Source organism: Pogona vitticeps, chromosome 3, assembly GCF_051106095.1.
Source record: "Pogona vitticeps strain Pit_001003342236 chromosome 3, PviZW2.1, whole genome shotgun sequence".
NCBI lineage: Eukaryota > Metazoa > Chordata > Lepidosauria > Squamata > Agamidae > Pogona > Pogona vitticeps.
In genome coordinates this window covers 175,336,412-175,358,945 of record NC_135785.1, presented here as the reverse complement: position 1 = coordinate 175,358,945, position 22,534 = coordinate 175,336,412, and the positions used below count along the sequence as shown (strand labels likewise).

Sequence of the window (22,534 nt, the reverse complement as noted above, 5' to 3'; positions counted from 1 at the left end):
CTGTTCTAAAAACATCGCAATGCGAAGATCGGTAAGCAAAACGCTTACCGATCACCACAATGCGATGTTTGCCCATTCAGAACATTGCAATGCAATCGCATTAGCGATCCCAAAAAAATAGATCGCTATGTGGATTCGTCATTAAACGGTGTACTCGTTATGCGAGGCACCACTGTATATATAAATGGCCAACAGGCACCATAAATTTACAGGAAGGGAACAATTTCTTTAATAATTGTTACTTCTCTGGAAAGAGAAATGATGTATAAGATTATAGTTTTGATAGTAAAAAAAGTACTTGCTCATTCAGAATTCAGTCACTTAAGGCAATGAGCATCTGTGGGGATGTATTTAGTGGTTTTCACTGCTATATGAGCGAACTGAGAAGGATTTCAACTGAACTGAATGCCATCTGCATAATACTGATAATGTATGTATGTAAGTATGTATGTATTTAGTTTTGCACAGCTTTCCACAAATATTTTACTGTGCTGTCGACTTTTATCTAGTAAAATGCTGTTGAGTTATGCAGCATTTGCTGAACAGCATTCTCCTCATTTGATCTCTTACTCATTTTGTATACTTTGCTGGTATGTTTGCATTTTTCAATGCTCTCCGTTGAAACTCCAGGCAGATGCAACTTTCTGCAGAAGAGTTGGAACCCAATAATTTTAAGATATTCTGCAAAAATAATTTATTTGCTTTGTGGCCATTTGGGAGAAATTCAGAGATTATATGAGAGAATAAAATATTTATTGCTTTAATTTGATGGTTTGCTGAGCCTACATGTTTCCTGTATGGATTTTTAATTCTTCAGTGTCTTCATGTACAAATAATAGCTTCTCTAAGAAATAGATTTTCGGGCAGGCTTATCCTCTTTTCTTTCTGAAACATTGTGGGACTAGAACAACAACAACTGAATGCTGGAATTGACACAGAAGCAGAGAAATGCAATTCTTAACAGCAGGCGCTTTGATTTATATGTTTGATTTAAACTTCTAGTTTACCACACTTCTTGAGAACAAGGCTATCAAGGTTTCTGGGTATGGTAGTGATATCACAGAATCATAGAACAGTGACGTTAGTTGTCGTTTAGTCATTTAGTCTTGTCCGATTCTTCGTGACCCCATGGACCAGAGCACGCCAGGCGCTCCTGTCTTCCACTGCCTCCCGGAGTTGGATCAAATTCATGTTGGATTCTTCGATAACGCTTCAGGATCTGTCCTTCCAGTGAGCACTCAGGGTTGATTTCCTTCAAAATGGATAGGTTTGTTCTCCTTCTCCAGGGGACTCTCAAGAGCCTCCTCCAGCATCACAATTCAAAAGCATCAATTCTTTGGCGGTCAGCCTTCTTTATGATCCACCTCTCACTTCCATACATTGCTACTGGAAAAACCAGACAATGCGGACCTTTGTTGGCAAGGTGATGTCTCTGCTTTTTAAGATGCTGTTTGTCATCGCTTTCCTCCCAAGAAGCAGGCATCTGTTAATTTCATGGCTGCTGTCACCATCTGTACTGATCACGGAGCCCAAGAAAGTAAAATCTGTCACTACCTCCATATCTTCCCCTTCTATTTGCCAGGAGGTAATGGGACCAGTGGCCACGATCTTAGTTTTTTTGATGTTGAGTTTCAGACCATTTTTGCGCTGTCCTCGTTAGAAAGGGTCTATAAGGCCATCAAGTCCATATGTTATCTCCTGTTGTAGTGGCACTATGTCTCTAGTTACTGATTGCTGCGGCATAACAGCAAGTGAATGCTATTGCCCCCATCCTCTGCTTGCAGGTTTCCCAAAGGCATTTGGTTGGCCATTGTTGGAAGAAGTACACTGGATGAAGTAGCTTCTTCGTACATTATTCTTCTGTTGTAATTTCTAACTAGGTAATCCCTCTCTTAAGCATCCATAGAGGTCCAGCATTTTCCCGGGTTTCACTACATGGTTTCACTACATGATTCTAAGGTTGAAGAATCAGCTTCAGCTATCTGGCAGCTATTTGTATGCCTTGTCGTGTGACAGTGATCTCACTAAATGGCTACTGCTGAGACTTTACTTCTGAGTTTGCTAAAACCCTGAGAGATACTGACCTTCATGTTTAACAGGCTCTGGACTTGTCTGTTCATTGGGATAGGCACATGGAGCTGATGCTGTGGTGCCATAATTACTCAGTTCCATCACTAAATCATGATATCATGGTATGGGCATATGATCTCACATGTAAGATTCTATGTGGTTGATACTGCTAAGCTGTGGAAGTCTTGTATCAGCATGTGCTTTCATGTAAGCAGATCTTAGGAATTTACTTTTAAGTAAAACAAATATAACGATATGCTGGAGCCATTCATAAGTGAGCAGGTTATGGTGTTCAGAATCCAGAGCATCATCTGATAACTGCTTGGTTGTGGATGGCTTCAGTGCATTATTACATTCATTGCTCTGAAAGTAATTCCCAAGTTTGCATCACTTAATCCCCCATTTAATCCCTTTATATCAGCTCATTAATTTATGGTAATACATGGAAGTTCAGGAGGAACTAGTGTGAAGCTAGAGGTGGGATCTGTAACATGGTCCTAGTCCATGATTGTCATGTAGCTAATCTCTTATATGATTCACACATGAAAGGGGCTACCAGGCTGATGGAAAATTTTGTCCAGTCAGTCATCTCTCATGGATTACTAATGCAGATTATGAGTTTATAAAGGGCAGAATTCTATTGTCTTCTGTGATCATGTAAGGCCTAAAAGGCAAGTATTGTTCTTGGGGAGTAAAAATGATGGATAAAAACATCAATTATTTAAAATATGCAGATGATATCATATTACAAGTGAAATTGGAATGATTTGAATAACTGATAAAGGTGAAAGAAGAAAGTGCAAAAGCAGGATTATAGTTCAAAAGATGTAAATAATGACTAGAGAAGGATTACGTAACATTAATATTGACAAGGAAGAAATTAAAATAATTTGATTGTGTCATGGTTCAGTCACTAATCAAAATGAAGTCTGTAGTTAAGAAATCAGAGTGAGATTTGGAAGAGCATCTTTGAAGGAATGAGGAAAGATCTTCAAGTATTAGGATGTATAAATGGAGATCAACATTGGGATCATTCATATGTTGGTCTTCCCAATTTTGTTTTGTATATGTTAAAGCTGGATATTAACGAAAACTGAAAGGAAAAAGAAAATCAGTTAATTTAAACTGGGTGGTGGTGGACAGCTTTACAGATACTATACCTCACCAGAAAGTCAAGTAAATGGGATCTAAAACAAATTAAATGTGAACTCTGTCTAGAAGCTAAAATAACTTGAGGCCATTACACTTTGGATATGTGTTTCATGAGAAGTGAAGACTCACTGGTAAAGACAATAATGTTAGGAGAAATGGAAACCAACAGGAAAAGAAGAAACCAATGAGATGGATTTATGCAATAAGGAAGCCCATGTTCTTTAGCTTGCAAGGTCTAAGCAGGACTGTTAATAATGGAATATTTTTGAAGGTCATTAATTAATTTGGCCACCATAAATCTTGATGGAACATAAGAACAACCTATGTTGTTCAACTACGTGAACAAATGATTGATGCTCAGTGAGCGAAAGAGGAAAGCTGCTCACATAACTGCCCTTATGTAAGTGGTTTCCTTAACCGGTTTTTGGACCAGTGAGTGATATGGGGATGGTTTTTGACTTGATAAGACCTTTAGTCTGTATCATATATATACAGTATGTGGGAAGGGAATAACATCTTTATTAATAAAAACAACCAAGTAAATACAGTGGTGCCCCACTTGACGACGATAATCCGTTCCAGCAAAATCGCTGTAGAATGAAATTGTCATCAAGCGAAAGTAAAAAGCCCATTGAAATGCATTGAAAACCTCTCAATGCGTTCCAGCAGGCGAAATACCTCATTGTAAAGCAAAGATCCTCCATAGGGTAGCCATTTTCCGGTGCCTGTAAAGTGAGGAAACACAGCGGGGAACCATTTTGAAACAGCGGGCGGCCATTTTGAAACCCGATGATCAGCTGTTTTGATCTTCGTAAAGCAAAAAATCGGTTCCCGAAGCAGGGAACTGATCATTTTCAAGCGGATTTTCCCCATCTAAACACTGTTTTGGGATCGCAATAGAGATCGTAAAATACTCGTGAAGCAATTTCGTCATCTACTGGGGTAAGTGTCTAGCGGGGCACCACTGTATGTAGTTAAAAACATTGCTACCTCATACCTTTCCAATCCTTTGGCTTTCTAAAGATTTGGTTTTATTCCAGTATGTATGTATGTAAATATATATATAAAACCACTAATCATGTTGTGGAATCGATTTAGGGATACTGCAGAAGGAAACTACTGGTTACAGAAACCCCTCATGTTAGCTTCCACATACAAGGTTATTTTCGCAGACACTATGGAGACCTCTGTGTGCTATTGGTCTCTAATAGAGATGTAGGAGAAGGAGGAGGAATTAAGCCTGAGATTAGTAATATACACATCAGGAAGTGATGTGTATATTACCAAGAGAGGACAAGACCCCGTGTTCTCTCTTGTCACCTGTTTTATTTAGCTACCTATTACTCCCAACTACTGTTACATTTGTTGGTATTTTTTGGTATTACAGTGGTGCCTCGCAAGACGATTTTAATTTGTTCTGTGAAAATCGTCGTCTTGTGAAAAAAATCGTCTTGCGAGGTTCCATATGCATCAGTCTCAAAAAAAAAAAAGTCTTGCGAAGCATCGGTCTCAAGAAAAAAAATGTCTTGTGAAGCATGGTCATAGAAAAAAAAACACTTGTGAGGCACCATAGTGATCTCAAAAAACACTCGTCTTGCGGGTTTTTCATCCCACGAGGCAATAGTCTAGCGAGGCACCACTGTACTCTGTTAGCCGAGTAAGTTGTACCTAAGATAATTTGTGGATTTGGCCCCTAACTTTGCTATGATTGGCAAGGCATACTGCCCCCCTTTGGAGAAATCACATTTCCTGTTCTAGGAAAATAAGGAAGTCAGTGTTCAGTAGAGAAATACATTGAGATGAGGAAGATGATAGGAATTTTGATTCTAGGTAATTCATTTGGAGATGTTGTGCCTGCCCTCTCACTTCTTGAGAATAAAGGCAAGGGGTTTTCTTGTCAATGAGTTCCATTCACATTGTAGTGTCTCAAGAGGGAATATGATTCTTCATACTCGCTCTCTTTCTGCTGTTTGCAATTTTTGTAGGCAAAGGAGTGGTGTGTGTAGCGAAGGTGTGAAGCCTGTAGCAGCTCACTAATGGTCTTCTCCCTATTTAAGTAAGGCATGACAGACATGCACTGATGGCCATGAGAACTGTTCGAAAATGGTTCCAATCTGGACAATGCAATCAATTTTTCATGTGGCTTTACCTGATCTAACCTAATACCAGCAGCCGGTATTGAATTATATGTGGGTGGCAAAGCATCTGCTGAGGGCCAGCATTTCCTCCCACTCAGAATCTGAAAGAAACACTGTTTCTTGCAATGCTATTAGAGAACAGCTATCTGCCCTAGCTACCATACGTGTTAAGACTACAGACCTGGCAAGGAGCATCCAAAGCCATCTCTCTTGGCTCACTTGTCTGACAACTCCCTCTGGGCAGTGGTAGAAAAGGCCACAGTGACGAATTCTCGGAGAGCATCACCTAGCTGCTGAACAAGGGCGACTGCTAGACACTGGCCACTTAGAAGAGGGGTTCATAACCTGTGGCATATGGTCCATCATGCCCTTTACTGCAGGCCCTCGGTGGAGTAAGTGAGTGGTGAGGTCCTTGAAGTATCTGTCTCTCAGACCGATTTTTTAAATAACTAAAATGATCTGGAATTAAGAGTGAGCACTTAAGTGGCTGTTTGCTGATGGCACTGAATTATTTGGGGCAATTTAAATGAAAAAGGTAGTGAAGAGCTGCAGAAAGAACTTTCCAGACTGGCAGAATAGGCATAAAAATGGCAGATGCTGTTCAGTACAGGCATATTTGGTCTGCCAGAGGGGTGAAAGTCTAACTTTGTATGCACAGTGGTGGAAAGCTGGCAGTGACTGACCAGGAAAAGGATCTGCAGGTGTGATGGACAACTCGGTCAAAAATCCAGTTTCATATTGGGAATAACTGGGGGAAAAAATAAAAAATAGAATTGCCTTTATACAAATCTGTGGTACAATCAAGTTTGGATCAAAGTGAGTCTTAGCCACTCCCATTTTTAAAGAAGGATCTGAAGAAGTAAAATATAGCATCAAGTAAGTATTATGGAAGTCAGGTCCAAACATATGGGGCAGCCAGGCAAAAGGGACAGGATTGTTTAAGATCCAAAGGTAGTCATGGATGGCAGATCTGAAGAAACAGAAGTCACGGGTGACGATACACAGTTAAGAGAAGCTGTTAAATAGATGGAGGGGCATCAACTCCCAAATTCTACTGCTTGTTTATGTATTTCTGGATATAACCCATTTAATTACATTTCTAAAGCTTGTGCAATGATAACAAAATGTACAATACAAATAGTAGAAGGCATACAATCTGTTCCAGATGCACCAGGGAGGGAGGATAATACTGGTTGCCATATGTCAGAATGGACTTGAGGGCACATTATTATGAGGCTATCCATGGAAGCCAAGGTTCATTTTATTACCTCAGAAATGCAATGTTTTTACTTGTTCCATCTCTTCAATATCTTTTATATGATAATCAGAATAGTGCACTGTACAAGTGGGAGAAGAGATCAACCCCTATTGCACTATCACACACCCCTTCCTCCTCTGTTGACTCTTTCTCTTCTGTCTCTTTGACTTTGTTCTTTGATCCTGCCCCAGCTGCTTTCCCATCTCACTTGTCTTGGAGAGAACAAACGTGACAGTACACCTTCTCGTGAGCCAGAAGTACAATCCCCCCCCCCCGGGTTCTGAGGAATTCTGAGAGCCAGTCAATATTTGTGGACTGTCCGTGTGAAATGGCCAGTGCTGTGGATTTCTCTCCATACAATATCAGGCAAATTTCCTGCAGAGCGCATCCACCAAGCCTGGCTTTGAGAGAGTGTAGGCAGAATCAAATGAGCACCAGAAAGCCACACAAAGCAGAGACACCATTCCTGGAGCAGTTCACAGGGTGGGTTTGAGGAATCACATATTCATCATCTCCCTAGCCATCTGCCACTTGAAGCTCTCTCAGTTTGTCTAAGCATGGCTGACCCTGTTCAAAAAAACATGTATTTCTGTGAAGCTTTTGTTACAGCTTTAATAGTTATGCTATAACTAAGCATAATGTCATACAACTGGAATAATCACACATCATTCTTCTGCCCACTTGGCCTCACTTTCTTGACCCTCTTGTTTCTTTTGAACTTCAGATTTCAGGTTCCTCAGGGATAGGGAAATGGTCTTTCTGGATTCTTTCTAGTGCTGTGTATATTGATTAGCAGCAACTTGGATGTTGCTAACAGAACCTGGTTCTGTGATTGCCCTATGGTTGCAGGACAGCTCTGACCCTCCCAATTAAGTAAAGTAAGGTAACTGCCTCAGGTGGGAGAGCGGTGATCACTCCTCAGCCTGCTGTCCAGAAGAATAGCCTTTTGCCAGTGCTGAAGTAAGATGCTGTTGCCAGTTTAGCTGGCTTCTGTATGTCAAGTCAAGGTGTGTGCTTGTGTGCACATACACGCCATTTTGCCCTGGACAACGAATATCTGGGGATGATTCAGAGATTTTAAAAAACTGTCTCCATTCACATCCTGTTTTAATTTTCCTAGGGATAACTAACAGATTCCCAGCTTCCCAGTGTGTTGTAGTAGATAGAGTGATGGACTGAGACTCTGGAGAATAGGGTTTGAATTGCTGCTTGGCCACAGAAACTCACTGGGGCAGTGGAACTGGTAAAACCACCCTTAAATATCTCACTTACCTTGGAAATGCTAACAGGGTCGCTATAAGTTGGTTCTGACTTGACAGCACAGAACACACACACACACACACACACACACACACACACACACACACACACACACACACACACACACACACACACACACACACACACACACACACACACACACACCTGATTGCCCATGTTAAAAGACAGAATGCTGATCCAGAATGGCAAATCTTATGTAAATGTGCCAGTAGCACACCCACAGAGATATTCCCTCCCCCAGATTTTTATATGTTAAGTGAGCCATTACTCTTTTCTCTCATGTAGGATGTGTTATGTAGTGGATAAGCCTGGAGCAGAATATGTAAGCCTGAATTAATACATCGCTTCTATTTTCTTGGGATGATTGCCAAAACCCCTATTGTTGATTTATATAATGTGCTTTTTGCCGTTTTGTTTGTGCGATGCCCCCAGCCGCCCACCCACCCTTTGCAACCTCAGAGGGATTCAGAGTTTAATTTTTCTAGGAGCGATAGGAGCAACGTTGCCCCCCCTTTCAGTTATGCCACTGACATGTGAGCACCAATCCTCTTTAGGGTTTTATTGACAGCTGTTTCATCATGTAAACCTCTTAGAGATAAAACCATGAACCTGATTTTTAATGAATATGTCTGATAAAAGCAATGGTAATGCCAAGGTGGGGTGAGAGGAAGGGGAAAAGAAGGAGCTAGAAAAACAGGTTTCTTTCCCATCATTAGTTCTGCTAGCTTTATGTGTAAGATGGAAATGCAGAGGGTATAAGAGAAAAGCAAGGAAATGAAATTTCTTTGACTCTCCATTGTTGGAAATGCCAATGTTGCAAACAGGCAGAGCATATTGCTCGAAGATGCAGAATGGTAACATTTTCTTTGATTTCCTAGAGAGACTGCAGGAGAGATGCTACAAAGGGTGATCATAGATCAGTGGCATGTATTCTTTCCTCAAAAGAGGTTAGGCTAATTAAAAAGATGTCCCCCCCCCCTTTTATGTCTCTTCTCTGGAATCAACAAGGCAACAGCTCACCCCCCCCCACACCAAAGCCCTGCTGGGTTTCTCTTTCTTAGAATTCTTGTTTTGGGCTTATGATTGTTAGATACATTGAGAACTACAATACCTACTCCCTCAAATCTGCTCAGTACATGTATTACAGCAAATTTTCTTTTAAAACATGCTTTTAAGGAGCTTCTGCTTTTATCACAGGTTTAATAACAACATGTATCCAGAAGGTTGCCATTACAAATCTGTTCATAGTTGTATAACAGTATTAAAAAGGATTATAGGGCCAGAAATATTTCTTCTAGTCTATTGAGTTAGAAAACAAAATATCTCAGAGTCCATGTAGCAAGAAATATTTTAATTTTATTATATTTTATGCCTTTCCAGAGGCAAAACTCAAAACAAATACTTTTCAGCTAATCCACTGTGCTCAGTGAATAATGATACTCATCGTGATGATAATGGTAATCAAGGGACTAATGTCTTTTGCTGATAAAATTCTATTGATGCTCAAATTGGGTTTGTGTAACTTGTGGGATCTAATTGAAGCTAATAGACAAGGTGCCAAGGTGCATTTCAGCTGTGCAATCCTTTAGCACATGACCAGAGTCTGAATACCAGTAAGATTCTGGTACCTGAATAAAATCTCCCCTTCCTTAATGGTTGGAGTTACAGGGTCAATATACTTTCACAAGAGCTGGTTGTCTCAGTGTCTGTCATTAATTAATCAGTGTACGCTGTGGCCAGTGCCCTGAGTAGGCTGTCTGAGCTTTCCTGGAGCCCCCTGGAAGGCTTGCTGGACCCAGAAACTGCTGAACCTCAGGCAGGTTCTGGGAAGGTGTCAGCCTGCCTAGGAGGGAGAAACAGATGTGGGAGATAAGGATCTACATCTGAGGCAGGAAGAAGGGTCTAGGCTGTGTGAGCAGGTGCAGAGGGTATAAGGCTAAAGATAAAGGAATTGGGGGGAGGAAGGAGGACAGGAGTCAGAGGAAGTTGGGATGGGAGGATCAGGAGAGGAATAGTACTGGCTTGATGTGGAAGATGAACGAAAATGGCCAACGCTTCCTGGAGTTTTGCTGTTATTATGGTCTTTGTGTCAGCAACATGTTCTTTAATATGAAGCTTCAACACAGAGTTTCCTGGAGACATCCAAGTTCTAAGCATTGGCATCAGCTTGATTTGATCCTCACTAGACGTTCTAGCCTTCCTAGTATTATGATCACACGCAGTTACCAGAGTGCTGATTGCAAAAAAGATGGCCAACTGGTTTGAAGCCCATTCGGAGGAATTGATGCCAGCCATCGAGGATAAGAGGAGAGCTCTAGCAACATACAAAGCCTGTCCTAGTGAGTACAACTTGCAGGCTCTTCGAGCTGCTTGTGGCCAAGTCCAACAGACTACCAGGAGATGTTCCAATGATCATTGGCTTCAGCTCTGCTCTCAGATACAGGTAGCAGTGGACACAGGTAACATCAAAAAGCAGGCTTTAGGTCCAATACAGAAGAAATCTGCTCCCTTGAAGTCTGCTACAGGCATGATCATCCAGGACCAAGCATAGCAGATGGACCGCTGGGTGCAGCACTACTCTGACCTATATTCCAGAGAGAATGTAGTAGCCAAAAAAGCATTAAATAACATTGAGTGCCTGTCTGTCTTGGAAGAGTTGGACAGCGAACCATCTTTAGCAGAAATAAGAGGGGCCTTGGATTCCCTAGCCTCCGGCAAGGCACTGGAAAGGATAACAACCATGTTGAAGTGCTGAAGTGCTGTAAAGAGATCATCACCACTGAACTGTATGAAATATTTAATCTTTGCTGGAGGGAAGGTGGAGTACCACAGGACATGAAGGATGCAAACATCATCACATTGTATAAGAACAAAGGAGACAGGGGTGACTGCAATAACTACTGTGGCATCTCTCTTCTCAGCGTTGTAGGGAAGCTGCTTGGCCATGTTTTGCTGAAGAGGCTCCAGATGCTTGCAGACAGAGTCTATACAGAATCACAGTGTGGATTTCGAGCTAATAGATCCACCACTGACATGGTATTCTCCCTCAGACAGCTGCAGGAGAAATGTAGAGAACAACAACAGCCACTCTTTGTGGCCTTCATAGATCTCACAAAGGCCTTTGATTTGGTTAGCAGGATGGCCTTTTTAAAATACTTCCCAAGATTAGATGTCCACCTCGACTCCTTAACATTATCAGGTCCTTTCATGAGGGAATGAAGGGCACCATAGTTTTTGATGGCTCAACATCAGATCCCTTTGATATCCAAAGTGGCGTGAAACAGGGCTGTGTCCTCGCGCCGACCCTGTTTGGGATCTTTTTTGCTGTCATGCTGAACCACACCTTTGTAACTGCAACAGAAGGTGTCTATCTCTGGACTAGATCAGATGGAAAGCTCCTTAATCTCTCTAGATTGAGAGCAAAGATCAAAGTCCCACTGAAATGCATGCAGGACTTTCTCTTCACTGATGATGCAGCCATTGTTGCCACTCTGCTGAAGACCTCCAACAACTCATGAATCATTTTAGCAAGGCTAAAGCCTTATTACGTTGATGCTCAACTACTGTATATAAGTTGGCTCTCACTTGACAGCATAGAACACTCACACATAGGGTAAAAGTGTTTGTTAGAACAACTTGAGCATCATTTTTTTTCAAATGAGAAATTAGTGCAATGGTCCTGTAAATACTGGACTTAGTGGGATCTCTTTTTTTAGCAATTGGAATGTGTATTGAAAGATTCCAGTCTGTTGGCTATTGTTTTGTTTTCCACATTTGCTGCACATTTTTGATAGATTCAGTATCTGTAGCTTGACGTCCTTCTATTGTTTTCCCATCTGCCACTGCTGGTTTATTTCTCCCAAATGCACTGACAATGTTTTTTACTTTGGTTTTTAAAACTGCAAGTTCTTCTCCACAGGGTTCTATGTTAAAGGAACCTATCATCTTTGGATAAATTCTGGTGCAATTGTCCTCTTCATTTTATCCTGGTCAGATAGCAAGTTGTCCTGTTGATCTTTTAGTATTCCTAATCTAGGTTTAAAATTTTCCTTTGATTTCTTGCAAGGCAGGAATCACAGCTTTTTGATTGGCTTAAACTCTGGGGCCTTTCATTTATGAATGGGATACTATCTTGTTAAGTATGATTCCAGTTTGTTTATCAGCATGGCGATAGCATGAACATTGGTGACACACACAGGACTATCCCATGAGTCTATGGCTTTGGTACAACTTCAGTCTCTCTGGTGTGTCCTGGATTTTGTTTTGTTTTTGTTTATAATTTCTCCAGTGACCGAACGGGAAGCATATGGCTCAGAGCCTTATTATGCTCTGTCAACATTTTCTCATTCCTTCCGACATCAGCCTCAGCTGCTGTTGTGAGAGCAGGGAAATCGGCAGGCAGGTGTATACGTGAACCTGGAACTGCAGCCGTACAGTGCTGTGGCTGGAGTTGGCACAGCATCCTTGAGGAAGAGAAGCCACCACGCTTTATGGATGGCCTTCCAAGCGTATGTACATAGTTCTGGCTGTGGGGTGTACTGTTTCTTCTCCTCCCTGTGGCAGTAGATCTCAGTTTATAAAACAACATCAGATGTAGTTTCTCTCTCTTTCTGTCTCTCCTACCATCTTCAAAGTATCCCAAATCAATCTTCATTCTTCATATCACAGTGTTGCACAATTTCAAATTATAGTTGTATATGAAATACTTGTATAGATAAAAGGAAAAGCAATTAAAATGTTAAAATAATTAGATTATTTTTGACCAGACACGGGGTACTTCAACGGCATTATCTTGATCATTTGCTCGATCTTCTTTTGTATATGTGGTGGGGCATAAATTGCATCCATATAAATGCTACACTGATAGGATTTCTCCAAGTCATGGAAAATTTGCCCTGTATCCTAATGGCTCCATTTTACTTGATTATTATTTGATCTTCCTATTTTGCTTCAAAGTCTATGAAGTGACTCGCAGATGGTCTAACTAGAGTCTTGTTCTGGTGGGAGACACTTCAGCATTCATCCATTTGGGAAGGTGTGCTGTTTTTGTTCTCCATAAATTTAACCCTAATATGGTAAATAGGAGAGCCAATTAGAATTGCATACTCCTGGGAGGCAGGAAAGTTTTAAGGGCCGGATCATACTTCCGCGCTATTAAAGAGCAGGCCGGGTAGGTGGGGCTCATCAGCTATGGAAGGCAGCCCATCTAGGAGAAGAAAAACTCCCATTTCAAACCTCCACTGCCTTGTGGTTATATCCACTCATGGAAAAGGCTTCAGGAGTTAACCTAGAGGCAAAATCCGGAGTTGGATTCCCAAAGGCAGTTTGTGTCATTCTGCCAACTCCTGTGACATTGCTGGAACCAGTTGTATTGACCCTTGCCTTTCCATTGGACCATTTCAGCAACATGGAGAGGGGGGATCTGCTGCTTGGGTAACAGCCTATCCTCCATACTACTTTAGCCAGGCTTCATGCTCTGGAGAGGATGTTACAGAGCACGATACAGAACACGTTACCATAGTCTCTTGAGACTGAAGGATGCTTATGATGATGATGAAGTTTGACCTAGCCTCTTACGGATGAATATTTGGAGCTTGTGGTGTGTGCAGAAAACATTTGCTTGATTTTAGCCACCATTTAAGGAGTGGGTGTCCATGAAGTAGATGGGTTTGGTGCTGTATTACCTTATTTCATTCATTATTTGCTGGGGGTAGCCAGTAATAATCCTGCATAATTCATTAAGAGCTACATCCACTTGTTTGACATGTGCTGATTTATACCATGTAGCATTAGCTTATTCTGCTGTGGAGTAGCACAGGGACAAAGCTGTTGTTCTTACTGTTTGTGAGTGTGCACCCCTGTCTGATCCAGCCAGTTCCCTAATTATGTAATTTTGTTGGTAACTTTCTGTTTGGTGTTTAGACAATGTATTTTGTAGGCTAAGGATTTTTTCAGAGTGACACCCGAATACTCTGGGTTAGGGCAATCTTGCCTTCCCAGCTAACTCACCACTTCCTCTTTGCTTCTTTGTTGTTCAAGTGGAAGGCAGAGCCCTTTGCTTTTAAAGAGTTTCAGCTGGTTGTTTCTATATTATAAGGAAAGATCTTCTAATGCAGAGGTTAGCTGGTGCTCAATGGCCTCAAAGGTTTCCCCCTGGACTGTCAAGGCAAGGTCATCAGCATAGATGAAACTCCTGGAGTATGAGAATGTTGGTTGATCATTTGTGTAAATGTTAAAAAGTAATGGTGTCAGGATGCGACCCTGTGGGAGACTCTTTCTTTGATTTCTCCAGTGACTGTGCCTCCCTTGAAATTTAACCAAAAAAATCTTCAGTTTCAAAGAACAATGATGACCACTTCTGCTACTCCCTTATCTTTAGTAAGGAGATAGATTTTTTCTTGTGGATAGAGTGATGGACTAGGACTGTGGAGAACAGGGTTCGAATCCCCACTCGCATATGCAGAGAGGTCATATGGTAACTGGAAAGAGAATATGGCAGCAGATTTTAAACTACACACAATTTTCATCTGCCCCCCCTTACACTTAGTGCATACTTTGGTAACTTACTCATTCTTTAAATAAAATCCGAACTCTGAGGACAGAGATCGTATTGAACCAATTTGCTGCTTAGTCTCCTTTCTTTCTGCCTTTTCCCACTCAGTCTTCAGCGTTTTCCAGAGACATTGATTAGATTTGTGTCACAAAAACTGGAGCTATGACATTAAAGCAATGGCCTGTGACTTAGATCAAAATCTTGAACATCTTCTGAAAGAAGCACTAGTTTATTAAAGATATTGGCTAAAATCCAGTAGTAAATCGCAACTAGAGTAGGCCCACTGAATCAGTAGGGTTGGTGAGGCACCTCCTTTGTAAGGTCTACTAATTTAAGAGGCTACTCCAGTTGCAACTTTCTACCATATTTCATCGAGTGTGCATATCTAATTCAGTTTCCCACTCTCCTTTTAAATAAATTTTGGGATGAATTAACCCCACGCTTGCAACAGCTGGTAGCAACTTTCGTAGGCACTGTAGCACACAATGTATGCTCACTGAGTATGATGTCCTTCATAAATCTGGAGTGATAATCTCTGTCAGGTTTGCACAGTTTGTGATCCACCAAACATTCTACCAATCATGGTTGCCTGCCAGGTGTGTGACATGGTGGGACAAAGATATTTTTACTGCCTGAGGGCAAAGCAAGACTAGGTAGCACGTCAGGCTTGATTGCATGTACAGAAGCTGACTGGACTGGCAGCTGAGCATTACTTCAATTTTGGCAATGAGATCACACCCTTCACTATATAACAGGGTGGCCAACTTGCTTTAGGGGAAGACTTGCAGAATACACAGATTTGTTCCTAAAAGAGGAAAATGGTTGTGGAGCTTAGTTGGAGCAGCTAGAGTTTAACTCCTCTTGGATATGACAGAACACTGTGCACACTGTCAATGTATTTTATATAAGGCTATGTTTTCTGCCCAGCTGAATGTTGTTTTCTTGCCCGTACTCTAAACAATAGCTGAAGTGAATCTACATTCAGTGAAAGGTCTCTGGATCTATCTTCCAGGGAACAAAGGTTGGGAATATGATTAATGTTCTGTCAAAAATCCTTGAATCAGTTTGTTGAATTAGCATTTTAAAAGGGAATATTATAAAACTGAAGCATGACACTGTGCTGGGTTCTATTTTGGGTGTTTCATGCTCATTGAGTTGCTCAGTTTTGGAAACTACATGTAAAGAATGCTAGGATAATTTATGAGGCATAGACTTGGGTGTTTTTGTATCTTCAGGACTGTAACACAAGCACTTTAAATTCCATTCAAATGCTATTTTTAGCGCTGTGGTTCCCAGCCTTGCGTCCCCAGATGTTCTTGGGCTAAAACTCCCAGAAATCTTCACCACTAGCTGTGTTGGCATTGATTTCTGGGAGTTTTAGTCCAAGAACATCTAGGGACTGAAGGTTGGAAATCATAGCTTTAAAGTACCTTGAGTGCACACTTTGTAGAACTGGGAGAAAATGAAACAACCAAGCCATTCAACAGGAAGTTTAAGAACCTAAGAAAAGCAATGTTGGATTAAACCACAAAGACTGTTGGCACAACATTCTGTATGTACATTGGCCAATCAGCTGTCTGTGACAAATCCACAAGCAAGATACCAAGATAGTGGAACTTTCCCTCTTTTGCTCTCAATCAATACATGGGAGCCCATTGCCTCTTGTATGGAAAGGGAACATAATATATGTTATTATCAGGAGGCAGTGACGTCTCTGATACCTGTAAGCCTTGATATTTGCTTAAAATTGGCCATGTTTCCTTTCCAGTGGGGACAAACAGGTGCCTTTACATAGCTAAAGTAGGCATCCTTCAGTCTCGAGAGACTATGGTAACGTGCTCTGAATAAAGGTCTTGGAACAGCAACTAGTGTGGCTGAGAAGGCCAATTCGAGAGTGACAATCCCTTCCACACTGAAGACAAATACAGTCTGTCCCCTGTCCAGCTCCCTGATTTTGCTGGTTTTGGGACTGCCTCTTTGCCTGCTGAACAAATGTCTCTTTAAAACTGGACAGGCCATGCTGCACCGCCTGCCTCCAGGCTGAACGCTCACATGTCAAGGTTTCCCATTTGTGGAGGTCCATTCCTAAGGCCTTCAGGTACCACTTGGAGATATCCTTGCATCGCAGCTGTGGTCTCCATCTGGGGCGTTTTCCCTGCACTAATTCTCCATACAGGAGATCTTTTGGAATCTGACCATCATCCATTCTCACGACATGCCCAAGCTAACTTAGACGTCACTGTTTCAGTAATGTATACATGCTAAAATTCCAGCTCAATCTAGGACTACTCTATTTGGAACGTTGTCCAGCCAGGTGATACCAAAAATGTGTTCGAGACAATGCATATGGGACATGTTCAACTTCCTCTCCTTCCACGCACAAAGGGTCCAGGACTCACTGTGGTACATGAGTGTGCTCGGGACACAGTCTCTATAGACCTGGATCTTGGTATATGCCGTCAGCTTCTCACTGAGCCATACTCTCTTTGTGAGTCTAGAGACCATGGTAGCTGCTTTACTAATTAACCTCCAGAAGTCTCAATTTCCTAAATCAGGCTGTTGAAAAAAAGATCACTTCAAGAGAAAATAGGGCATGTCTTTTTGTGTGTGGAAGAACTGTGGACTCAGTTTTATCAGCAAAACCAAAATCCTGTCTTGCTCTTCTGATGAAAAGGACTTTGTGCCTTCTCCAGCAATTGCTCCTTCTGTGCCATTGTTTTGCGACTGGTTCAGGCTGGTGGCCATTGGCATTCTAGCTAGAATTAAAATAAATTCTGCAGGTCGGAATTCTGCCCACTCCTGAGCCAAGTTCCAAATATCCAGGTTTTATGTATGATGTTGTCTATATAGGTATTTCTGTTTTCCCAGTTGGTTCCAAAATCTCTGTGACCATGGGTTGGATGCATTTTTTCCATGGGGATGGGGAATCATGAAGGACACCCCTGTACCATCCATTTTGTTCAAGGAAAGTTGGAGGCAGCTTGGGACTCAACCAAGAAACACCTTTGATACAAAACAATCTACCGCGTTTCCCCAACCGGGTCTTATATGAATTTTTGCTCCAAAAAACGCATTAGGGCTTATTTTATTTATTTATTTATTTATTTATTTATTTATTTAATTTATATGCCGCCCACTCTACCCAAAGGTCTCTGGGCGGCTTACAACAATTAAAATTCAATGGAATAAAATAAAATGATTAAAATACAATTAAAATACAATTAAAATACAATTAAAATTGCCATCATTAAGACCCACAGTTAATGTTATTTCAATTAAAAGCCTTCTGGAACAGGAAGGTTTTGACCTGGCGCCGAAATATCATCAGTGTCGGCGCCAGGCGAATTTCAGTTGGGAGGGCGTTCCATAGTCTGGGGGCAGCTGCCGAGAAGGCCCTTTGTCTACAAGCCATCCCTCTTACCTCCTTGAGGGATGGCTCTTTCAAAAGGGCCCCCTGGCTAGATCTTAACAGCCGGGTAGGCTCATATGGAAGGAGGCGGTCCTTCAAGTATCCAGGGCCCAAGCCGTTTAGGGCTTTATATGTCAAAACAAGCACTTTGAATTGGGCCCGGACAGCAACTGGTAACCAGTGTAAATTATACAGAATCGGCTTGATGTGCTCTCTGGCGGCCCCACCACTCACCAGCCGCGCAGCTCGATTCTGAACCAGTTGCAGTCGCCGGACCGTCTTCAAAGGCAGCCCCACGTAGAGCGCATTGCAATAATCAATACGAGATGTTACCATGTGTTGGATGCATTTTTTCCATGGGGATGGGGAATCATGAAGGACACCCCTGTACCATCCATTTTGTTCAAGGAAAGTTGGAGGCAGCTTGGGACTCAACCAAGAAACACCTTTGTACAACCATCTACGTTTATTCAAATACAGTCATGTCATCTTCTTCTGGTTGCTGCACAAGGGTGGAGGGCAGGGTTTCACTCAACTGGGACTTATTTTTGGGGGTAGGGCTTATATTATGAGCATCCTGAAAAAAATCATACGAGCGCTTATTTTCAGGTTAGGTCTTATTTTCAGGGAAACAGGGTACATATATCAGAGCAAGGGTTTTACCACTTCTTCTTGGATTAAAACACTCTGCAGAGAGGCGGGGCTTTCTTTTGAAATTCAAAAGCCCAGAAATGTCCCTCTTGATCAGGTGACATGTGAGTTTATAAATAAAACTCCAACAAAATTTTGCTTGCCAGATGTGACATAATACCCTTAGGTGAATTCATTTGCTTAATCTAACATCTAATTATTTAATATATCTCATTTAAAAACAAACAAACAAACAACCACCAGACAGCTGTGGAGACATGACTGCAGTAGAAATTAACTATTTCTTTCTTTTTTTCAAAAAAGGTATCACTTCACTTTCCCTAAATTCTTCAGCGCAAGACCAAAAAATGGCTGCTTCACAGAGAGGACCCCTTTGTTGAACGCTTCCATGGAAGCGAATGGGTAAATTGCTTACTTACTTGCTCGTCTCTTTGAAGCTAAGACTTATAACATGGCATTAATAGCTAAGGCTGGCTGAAACACTATTGATTTCTAAGGGACCTTGCCTTCGCACTTTAATGTAGCCTAAAGATAGCATATATTTATGGAGGATCAGTAAAGCAAATGTTTATGGAAGATCATTAATCTCTGCTCTCCCGCCCTCCCCTCCGCCCCGTGGGAGGGTGGAGAGGCTTTCTTTTATGTTGTACATGGTATCCTATGACGCAACAAAGAGATCAGTTCTGGCACTACCCCATGACAAAATGGGCCTGGGGCAGAAGAATACTTTCCTTTGTAAAAAGAACACTATTCTCCAGTTTTGCATCTGAATCCTGTATGGGTTATGTTGTAAGTTGTAAGTTCCAAGCCATATGGAACTGCATATAATCTTAGAACTGCAGCTCTGGCATGGATCCTACGGATCACTGAGTCCAGGCCTTGTCAAGGAATCACAGCAAGGAATCAAACACCAACCTTTGGCTGTGCAGTAATATGCCTACACCACTGAGCTATGCAGCAGTTCATTGTGATAGTCTGTGCAGCAAAACTAATATGCACGTGTGATGTGAAGAACTGATCATCTGCTGAGGCCATCCAGAGCTTGGAATTTTTGAACCTACTTCCAAAATCCTCTCGTGAGGATGGCCAATGGCCGTACTGGCTCAGGGATTTTGAGATGTTCACATTCATGTATGTATGTATGTATGTATGTATGTATGTATGTATGTATGTATGTATGTATGTATGTATGTATGTATGTATGTATGTATGTATGTATGGATGGATGGATGGATGGATGGATGGATGGATGGATGGATGGATGGATGGATTGATTTATTGATTTATTGATTTATTGATTTTTTGATTTGATTTGATTTGATTTGTATCCCGCCCATCTGGTCTGATCGACCACTCTGGGCGGCTTCCAATAAAAGTATTTGTCATAAAACATACGAATATTACAATCAATTAGAACACATAAAATAATATGTGATAATTTTGAACAATGACTCCAGAATTCCCCTGGCTGCCTAGTCCCTGGGCCTCTTGTTACCCAGAGGTATAACGATAAAATTTGAAATGCAGACATCCCCCCACCCACAAACTTTTCCATGCTTCGTATTCCAAGGATGTACAATTCTGGTTAAAAACTCCATCCCAATTCTCTGCATATTTCTTGGGGTTACAGAAGTCCATTAAGCTTTTTAGCATTTACTTCTGCTTACGGTTTTTTGAGACGGTAACTTTCAGAATCCTCCTTTCCACCATGACCAGTGGTTGTGCTGACTCGGAGATTCTGTGAATTATTGTCCAAAAAGGAGAGATCTTTAACCAGCTGAAGTGCAACCTTTTGGCATTTCAACAGAAGCTAAACAGTCTTGTGAAAACGTGTTCATCCTTTTCACTTCTAGCCTGAAGCAGGAATCCTGTCAAAGACAAGAAAAGAAGTATTTACATTCTGTTCAATTATTCTCCACATTCTCTGGCTTCCTCTGTGCTAATTTATTCTAAGGAACAGCGAAACATGAAAGCCTTATTATAGCTTCATTCACTTGCCAGACGAAGGAGGGTTTATCAATTAGACAACATCATCAATCTTGCTCTGGACCTGTGCGTGTCTGTGTTTTTCTTTCATGATGCCACTGTTCTATTATTCTCAAAAGATGAGCACCCTTGATTTCTGCTGTTGCTTGGTGCCCCTACAAATGAGGATACTGTTAGGATAGTGATTCTCATTCTCTAGTCCTATGGCTGTTTTGGACTTCAGCTCCCAGAAACCCCAGGCAGCCAGCCTGTCAGGGATTCCCCAAAACAGTTGGAGGACCAAAGGCTGAATGTTATCACCTTAGGAATATGGAGCATAATATGACCGTTGATATTTTCAATGATGTTTTGTAGGTTCATGGCCGTTCATAACACTGATTTTACCACAGATGATGACTCTTGGGAAAACAGCTCTGCTGAATTTGAGCATAGGTCTCATCCCGGAAGTGAAATGACCAGTTTGTCCAGATCCTCCTCAAAGAAATCCGAAATGCTGGACAACTTTTATGTCAAATTCAATTTGTCAAAGATGAGGTAGGAGCTCTGTTTTTGTTTTGCTGTTAATGTTTCTTCAAGTATTGAAAGCTAAGAAAGGAATCAAGAAATTGATTTTTCCCTTTAGCAGATGAGTAAAATAACACTCCATTTATTTTGTCATATCCTGCTATGGATTTCAAGCAGATCATCCCAATGAAAGTGATAACATCTATTCAGATTTATAGCCCCAAGATATATCCGGCAAACACTGTCTCTTAACTCTAAACATTACTGCTATATGAAAGGCAAGTTCACATGCTGTGCAATTCTTTGCTTTTACCTAGGAGTAAACTCCATAGAGCTGTCCTTCTGTTCATGCATTGCTTTGTCCTGCTTCCTCTAATTATTTTTATTTTGTTGGTCAATTTATTTACTTTCAACCAGGAGTTAGGAGAAAAAAACATAAGAAGTCCAATCTAGCACATTCAGCAAAGGCAATGAAACTTTTTATATTTTTGTAATATTTTACCCTAACATGGCAAAGTAGTATGTGGCAACTAGAAACGTGAATGCTATTCTAGACACAGGGTTCTGTGGATGCACCTTTGCCCCCTAAGTGCTCTGTGATAACAGATAAGTTTCCATTTCTGCAGCCTGGGGATGTGATCAGGACACTAGTGAGAGCCACCACATATGTGTTATGCCTGGTGTCAGTAATGTGTTGGGTAAAGATGAATTGACTGAAGTTTAATCTAGACAAGACATAGAACACCTAACATAGAGGAGGTGCTCTACATTAGTCAAATGAAAGCTCAGGAAGTAGGGATCCATCCTGTGCTGAACTGGATTACAATCTTCCTGAAAATTGAGTTTGGCAGCTTGGACATGCTCCTGGATTCATTCCTGACCCTGAATGCCCAGGTCCCCTGATAGTGTCCAGGAGGGTTTTGCTTAATTACAACTTAGTGCACCAGCTATGCATGTTTTTTGAGATATCTGATCTGGTGATTGTGACACATGTCTTAGTTACATCCCGTTTGGATTACTGTAACTTGCTGTATGTGAGGCTGGCTTTGGAAAGTATTTAGAAACTTCAGTGGGTCCAAGATGTTGCAGCTAGCGAGCTGATCAGAGCTGATTACAAAGCGCACCCAAATTTCTTTTGTGATAGCTTTACTGGCTACTAATCGCTTTCTGGGGCTATTTTAATTGCTATATGTGGCAAGGTAAAATTTACAGGCCTGAGCAGTACAAAGTGTCTTAATGAGCAGCCATATTGAACAGGTGTGCTGTAGTGCTGAGTCATGATTCATAAAGTGCTGAATCATGTATGATGCAATATCTAATATGATTGGACACACATAGTTGTGAATAAGTATATATGTGGATTCTGTACAACAGAAGCATTCTTCTTCCTAATGAGTGTCATCCTGCCATGCTGCCGGTCTGCACTTCTGTATATAGCTTGTAAATACATATCTGGTGCTGGAGAGCTGCTTGTGTGTGTGCGTGATTCATTTAACCACCTGGACCAGAAGTTACTCTGCTGATTCTCTGTG

General features: G+C 41.4%; 1 protein-coding gene across 1 annotated transcript in view; it reads left to right on the top strand.

The window, feature by feature from the left end:
• OCA2 (OCA2 melanosomal transmembrane protein) overlaps window positions 1–22,534 on the top strand; it is a 220,359-nt gene that overhangs the window by 45,235 nt on the left and 152,590 nt on the right. The window contains exons 4-5 of the mRNA XM_020796810.3: window positions 18,816–18,914; window positions 20,853–21,032. Coding sequence (XP_020652469.3) covers window positions 18,816–18,914; window positions 20,853–21,032 — 279 coding nt within the window. The remainder of the gene's footprint in view (window positions 1–18,815; window positions 18,915–20,852; window positions 21,033–22,534) is intronic.